General features: G+C 39.1%; 1 protein-coding gene across 1 annotated transcript in view; it reads right to left on the bottom strand.

Annotated features, from left to right (window-relative positions):
• Nucleotides 1–553: 553 nt before the first annotated feature.
• Nucleotides 554–7,656, bottom strand: part of LOC109928918 (regulator of G protein signaling 22) — a 112,698-nt gene continuing 105,595 nt past the window's right edge. Inside the window, exons 24-26 of the mRNA XM_048595749.1 lie at nt 4,372–4,392; nt 3,072–3,246; nt 554–1,059 (exon numbers count right to left, since the gene is read on the bottom strand). Coding sequence (XP_048451706.1) covers nt 1,010–1,059; nt 3,072–3,246; nt 4,372–4,392 — 246 coding nt within the window. The 3' untranslated portion in view covers nt 554–1,009. The remainder of the gene's footprint in view (nt 1,060–3,071; nt 3,247–4,371; nt 4,393–7,656) is intronic.

Here is a 7,656-nt window from a genome sequence, read left to right as displayed (position 1 = left end):
GTGACGAGAACTCTCACAACACCCTAGCTGTGGTCTAACCAAAGTCTGGTTCAGCTCCAATATAACCTCCCTGCTCTTATAATCTATGCCTTGAGTGAAACGGCAAGTGTGCCATACGCTTTCGTAACTACTCTATTAAACTATCCTGCCTCTGAGGAGATGCATCCATTATCCCTCTGTTCCTCAGAGATTCCTACTGTCCTGTGAGGAGACTGCTTTGTTTGCAAAGAGCATATACCAGGAAATTGCATCTGATTTTCTGTCTGTTTGATAACACTTCTGAGTATTGTGATCTAAAAGCTTACAAATAACACCTACGATCTGATTGCTGCAACTCCAAACTTTTATAGTTTTGACTTTTATGACTGTCTTAAGAATGGATCCTGATGAACTTAAGTATATACTGGTGGTAATTTTCTATTTGATCTGTAGGCAGTATTGATGTCGAGTAAATTGGCTGCCTATCCTATAATTTGCCTTAAATCAATTGTTTGAAACAGAAAAGGCCCATAACTGGCAGGCTATCCACTCCACATCATTACTGCACAGGTGGACAAGTGGAAAGATACCTCCATGATTTTATAAATAAAACAGCACCATGTAGCCCAGTTTGAATTTTTCTGCTGCCAAGGTGACACTGATTTCATATACATAATTGACAGGGAAGATATTTCAGTATCTGTCTGTTAACTACTCGACAATGTACCCTGAAATCCTTTTATACATTGTGGTTCAATGTATATCTCCAATGACTTTGGGACAAATTCTTCCATTGTATTACGAAGTTATCATCTATTCAGTTTTCTTCAAGGATATAACTTTGACATGTTACCTTTACATTAACTGTATAGATTCCTAATTTCCTTACTAAAATTTAAGACAAATAGTCATAGCTTTTATTTCATCTCAGCAAATGGTTATAAATACATTTTTCAAAATTGAGTTTGCGATACCCACTGTAGGATAAGTTCACTTTAGGCTTCAATAAGTTGTGATAAATTACGATTAATTAATTCATTTTCAAGTTGCTTGATGTCATGTTTTGACTGGTTGAAGATTCTGTGAAAAGAAACATTATTGCTAATGTTAATGTTAAATTCCCAAGGCTAGAAAATAACCTGTCATAAAGAGCACCAGTACTTTCTGAAATATTTACACATTTTGAAGATTCATACCTCAAGCAGTACCATCAATCATTGAGATTTTTAAAACATTTTGTATAGAATTTGAAGATATGTGGCAAAGCTTTCAACTTATGTTGAATAAATGACAGGTACTGAAGTATGATTTAACATAGTGAGCAATAATGTTATATAGTTATGTGAGGGTTTGGTATGGACCAATAGTGATTTAGAAGTAGATGACATAGAATACAGATCTATTCATTAATGGTCCTAGTGACCTGTGTTGTCTTGATAATCCCTTTAAGATGTGCTATTCTTTTCTGTATCTGCTCCCATGTAATGGAAGCAGTTTAAATGCGACTGGCCACCATCCTCTGCCAGGAGTGTAGCTGCTCTGTTTCCTGGGAAGATATCCTAACAGATGGCAAAGTTGACAACCACCTTACAAAGCAGAATCTCACTCTGTCAGTCATCTAGCAAGGCTTGTTTGCAATGCTGTTTAATTTCCCTTGTTCACAGGCATAATTTCTTACCTTCAGATTTGCTTTCCCTTGAATTTTGGCAGCTGTGTCATTCTGTCCATTCAGCCTTTGCACGGGTTATCAAGTATTTTAACTACTTGTGCTCACTAGAATGGCCATGATGTTTTTGCTTCCTCATGTGCGTATTTCAGTGGTTACATCCTGCCAATCTTTCTTGCAACAATCTTTTAAAGACTTACTGCATATAACAAATCCTACCCTCGCTGAGTGTTTGTCTACACAATACAAAGTAGGCAGGGATCTTGTTAGTCATAGGTAGGTGGAAAGATGCTGGATATTCCTGGCAATTGGTTGAAACAGCTTATGTGGTGTAGATTGCCAATTTGCTTCCTGCTGCTTTGCCTATATATTTACTTCTCAAATCACTTCATTTGGTAATTAAATCTAATAGTGTCAGCAAGTATAAATAAAGGTAGCAGTATGAATATTTCATAATGGAAATGAATATCAGCTGCTGTGTATAATGGGTGTCCAATCCAATTTTACACGGTTTATGCCACCGCCTGTAATGAATTTCTAACTACCCCTTTTACAGGCTCACCACTGTCTGGGTGAAGAAATTTCTCCTCATCTCTGTCCTAAATGGCCTATTCCTTATCCTTAGACTGTGACCCCTGGTTCTGGACTCCCCGATCATTGGGAACATCCTTCCTGTGCTTACCTAGTCCTGTTAAAATTGTATAGGTTTCTATGAAATGTCTCCTCATTCTTCTGAACTCCAGTGAATATAGCCCTAACCAATCCAGTCTTTCTTCATATGTCAGTACTGTGATCCGAGGAATCAGTCTGGCAAACCTTCGCTGCACTTCCTCCAGAGCCAGAACATCCCTCCTCAGATAAGAAGACCAAAACTGCACACAATACTCCAAGTGTGGGCTCAACAGGGTCCTGTACCATTGCACCGAGATATCTCTGCTCCTGTACTTAAATCTCTCACTATGAAGTCCAACATAGCATTTGCCTTCTTCACCTTCTGCTGCACCCTTAAGCATACTTTCAGCAACCAATGTATAAGAAAATCCATGTGTTGTTACATTTCATCCTTTCCCAATCTATCCCAATCTAGCAAGTATAAATAATAATCTGCCTTTTCCATTTTTGCTACCAAAATGGATAACCTCACATTTATCCACAGTATATTCATCTGTGTTGCATTTACCCACACATTCAACTTGTCCAAATCACATTGAGGCATCTCGGTATCCTCCTCACAGTTCACCTTCCCAACTAGCTTTGTGTCCGCTGCAAGCTTGGAAATATCACATTTAGTTCACTCATCTAAAACGTTAATATATGTTGTGAATAGCTGGGGTCCAAGCACTGATACCTGTGGTAGCCCCTAGACAATGGCTGCCATTTCAGAAAAGGACTTGACTCTTTTGTTTCCTGTCTGCCAACCAATTACCTGAAGGTAGAATATTTATTGCTGCAGATTGCGCTCTGCTACTATCCACTCCATCAGCCTCAATTCTACTAGCTTCTGCTCTGCTCGACTCCATGCCGTCAGCCTCACGTGCTTTCAAAATCAGCGATTCCTCTCTATTCAGTGCTTCTAGGTATTTGGAAAAAGACCAGGAAAGCTGTTGATGGAAAAGAAAACATGAAATAAGGGATCTGATTGACTACAATTAAAAGCAGCATTTTCATTTCCCAGGGCACAAAATCTATCAATTTTGATTAAATAGTAAATAAACACACATGCTCTTCAAACACACTTATAATACAGCAACTGATATTTTTAAAAATGGGCTATGCAGAAGATAGTTAACAAGCTGATGGTTCCCTAAATAGATCACATTAAGGAAGACAATGGACTGTTGGCCATAAAGAGAACGGGATTTTCTCTTGAAGAGAACAGGCTGAGGGGGCAACTTAATAGAAGTCTTTCCAATCAGGAATAGATTTGTTAGAAAAAATAAAGAGAATAGTTCCAGTTGTGGGAAGAATAAAACTAGAGACTATTAATATACTTAATTACTAAAAAATCAAATTGGGAATAGGAAAATAAAAATATGGAAAACTGTGTAGATGCATTTAAGGCAACATCAAATAAACATGAGGGTGAGGGGAATGGAGTGTTATGCTGATAACAGGAATTAAGGAGAAGCTGAAACAGATGACTTAGAATTTGAGGTCATACTGATAGTGTTCATTGTCATCATTTCTTTGAAACTGACAGCTAATTCTGGAGTTCGTACACGTGCAGTTAAACATTAAAATCCAAGTGTTGCTATCAGTGATTCTATGCTTCTCCATAAGGCACGCTGTTAAAATCCTGCAGACTACAATCTAAGTTGAAGTATCTGAACTGATGAGAACTGCCTCTTTAGCACTGTTATGTAAACACCCTCAAAAAAGTAACACTGGTTAATGATCTATTAATCGAGTTATTTAGAAGCATACTAAGTTTATGATTACAGCAGAAAAAACACTTACACTAACCATGCTGCATGGTTCTGTTATATACTTTCAGCACTAACAATGCACCCAAAATAACAATTGGCCCCCACCAGAAATATGCATACCTGATGCTGTTTTGGACCTGAAACCACTCTTGTTGCAATAAAAGTACAACTGCTAAGAATCCATATTTTGTGCCATAACAATATGTAGGTCACCATAATAAAAAAATAAGGCTAATAAAAAGATCAAAATAACAGAAAATTCTCTTGGCAATGAGAAGATTTTTTTTTACTTCTTTTTACCTTCTGGCTGTGCCTTGAACCCTGCCAAGAAAATTTAGAGAAAAACGAAGTTATATAATTCAGTAACAAAATTTAATAAAAGTTTGTGTTACGTTCCAGGCAATTTCAAAGAGCGTATTTTGTGTTTTTTTAAAGCCAATTTCTATGGCAGACCAAAGCTGTTACAAACTGAAATCTTTGCCTTTCCACCTTCTATGAATGCCTTACATAGGTCTAATAAGTGCCTTTGTTAAGGTATTCAGTGCACCATACATTGCACAGCATGACACCACAATCTCAGACCTTCTTTGAAAAAAAAAGGTCACAATATCAATGGGCACAAAATAAACCAACAGAATTACTTAGAGATCAAACAATACACAGAAGCAGAGACACACGACTGGATGCAACAAATTAACACTGTGGACCCTCATCTCCACTATCATCCTCTGACAATTTTTGTCTCCTCCCTCTGCCCCAAGCATCAGTTTACACCTTACAAAATGTCATTCTATTGCACCCTACAATCATCAACACCCCCAAAACAAACTGCATCCGCATCCTCTATCCCCATCCACAATCTCTCCACCACACTATAACTAAAGCACCCATACTCCAGTTATACCTGACCGACAGGCTGCCAAGCCTCTCAGTCAAGGTGGTCGTCAGGTGAGGAACCTGAATCAAACTTGCCCCACAGTTAAAACTGTACGTCATTCATTTCTCAACCATAACAACACTCTGAAACCATGCTTCAGAACAGGGTAATAGATTTAAAGTTGACTGCAGCATCTACTGCTGGAAAACTAATTTACCAAATGCATTCCTGCAGAATTACACATTGCAACAGTCACAGTTGACCTCAAGGATGGTTAATTGGACTAGGGTCCCCATGGACTTTCCAAAAACATAAGGTCTGAAGAACAATTTTCACCGAAAGCTGGTTCATTTTTGTTTTGTTGTCCCATGACAAGAATGGAAAATGGATAAGGAAAAATCCATCTTCAATGAAGACCTCTGAGATCTTCTTTTAGAAGAGATATGGCAGAGGAAGGTGGTCATACTAGAGATGAGAGAATCTTCTCTGTGCAGTGGACATGGCAGAAGGAGGTGCACTCAGTTAGAATTTTCTCCTGTAATCAGACATTTTGGGAGAAGACTAGAAGGATGCGTTTGAGCCTCAGCAGGACCTTCACTGTAATTTTTCTAATTCTGCACAGCCATCTTATGCCTTTGACAAATGCTGTATTCCTAACGTCATTCAGCAGCACCTGTCCAATGTCCCTCCATCTTCAAATCATGTTGGCGGAATAGACTACCATTAAATAAATAAAACCACTATGGCTACACTCAAGATACCAGGCATCCATTTGGTTGAGGTCCAAGACCAAATGCACATTAAGGAATGGCTTTTCTATTCATATTCAAGTAATTGATCTCTACCAGATTAACATCTTATCTCAAGCACCAAAGAACAGGACCATAACCGCATATACATTGATTTTACATTTTCACTTTGCCTCTTCCCTCTATCATGGATGGCAAATACTTCTTCCAGATGAAATAGCAACTTCTACTGCTTTCAATTTAGCATACTTTATTTCTGTTTTCAATACAGTGTTCTCTATATCAGGGAGACTAACCACAGATTGGGGGATTACTTCATTGTAGTGAAATTGAAAGTTATCATAGACTTGGAGGATCACAGGCTGTTCTCTCATTAGAGAGAGATGATGAGTTCAACCTGAGTGTCACCATGCCTCAGGTAAGAGGCAAGGGTAAGAATACTGAGCTTTCATAATGACCTCAGCTAGTACAGAAGTTGAGTATCTCTGTACGCTCTGCATGCTCGACCCCAAGCTTCCAGTCAAATGCTGCTTTAATTCTCTGCTCCACACTCACTCTTATGTCCTCAGCTTCCTATATTGTTCCAGTGAAACCAAACAGAAGCTCCAGGAGCAAAAACAAAGTTTCTGGAAAAAGCCACGTTTCAGGTCTGGTGACCTGGTGTTCTCAGGAAGGGTCACCGGGCCCGAAATGTTAACTCTGTTTTTTCCATCACAGATGCTGCCAGGCCTGCTGAGCTTTTTCAGCAACTTTGTTTTTGTTCCTGTTTTACAGCATCTGTAGTTCTTTCGGTTTGTACTTAGAAGTTTCAGGAGCTTGTCCTCAGCTCTTGATCAAGTGTCTCACAGTCTTCTAGTCTCAAAATCAAGTTCAATGATTTCAGGTCACAATATCTGCTCCCGTATTATTCAAGTTGGAGATATTAGGAATTGTTCTGGTCTAAATGTTTAAATACAACCCCTTTGGACCCATCATTATTTCTCTACTTGTCTCATTTTCATCCTTCTTGCTTTGTAGTATCATTCCCCTTTGTTATTTAATCATTCCAACTGGCCACCCTATTGCAGGCCTTTCCCACTGTTCTTCCTTTTCATTGCTCCTGCATTTGTTTCTTCCCTGACTCTGCTTTTTGTTTTAAAAAGTTTGTTAATCTTGAAATTCTTTCACTTCACAATGAAAGGTCATCTACTTGAAAAGGTGGCCTTGATATTATCCCCTCCATAACAGGCAGCAGTGGGGTGGGGCATGGGTAAGAATTGAAAGTCTAAACACTTGGAACAAATCTTCAACCCGCAGCATATGCATCTGTCACCATTTTGTTGTGAAAGAGCCCCATCTTGAGGTGAGGAGGTGCCTCATTAACACATTCATATCAGGATCTCACAGGGCAGTCAGGAGCGTGATTTAAATTCAACCCTATTGGCCTGGCTTCCAAGACTTGGGAAATCCAAAAGAGAAATGGAGCTACCAACACAGAAAGGCAAGGCAATCTTTGTGGGTCAGAAGGTACGGGTGTGTTTCCTTTGCCCTCTATAACTTCCAACAGTATTTGACAGCTACACCAGATTCTTGAAACCTGATCTCTCCCTTCCCAAGTGTTCTTGGCTGCGGTAACTTGCTGCTGATTATCCCTTACAGCAGTATAACTGTGTCTCAATTTGGCAGGTGTGACGATGCTGTCACTTTAAAAGGGTTATTTAGTCCTGGATTTTTTTGAAGAAAGGTTTAAAGGCAGAGATGCCAAAGTGGCTACGGGAGACGACCTAAGTCAACAATCAGAGGAGGCCTTTAGGTTTTATTTTGAACTGTTGTAACAATGGAAGGGGAGTTGCCAGTTCTCATAGAGCAGGCTTTCTAGTTTTTTTAGCTGTAGCAATCAGAAGCTGTTTCAGTCCCAGAAGAGTTGGAGCTTCAGTAAAATGATTTCTAGCTGCTACATTCTCTGAAATCTCTCTTGAC

The sequence above is a fragment of the Rhincodon typus genome, chromosome 4 (assembly GCF_021869965.1).
Source record: "Rhincodon typus isolate 14 chromosome 4, sRhiTyp1.1, whole genome shotgun sequence".
NCBI classification, from domain to species: domain Eukaryota; kingdom Metazoa; phylum Chordata; class Chondrichthyes; order Orectolobiformes; family Rhincodontidae; genus Rhincodon; species Rhincodon typus.
This window is presented reverse-complemented; position numbering and strand designations above follow the sequence as displayed.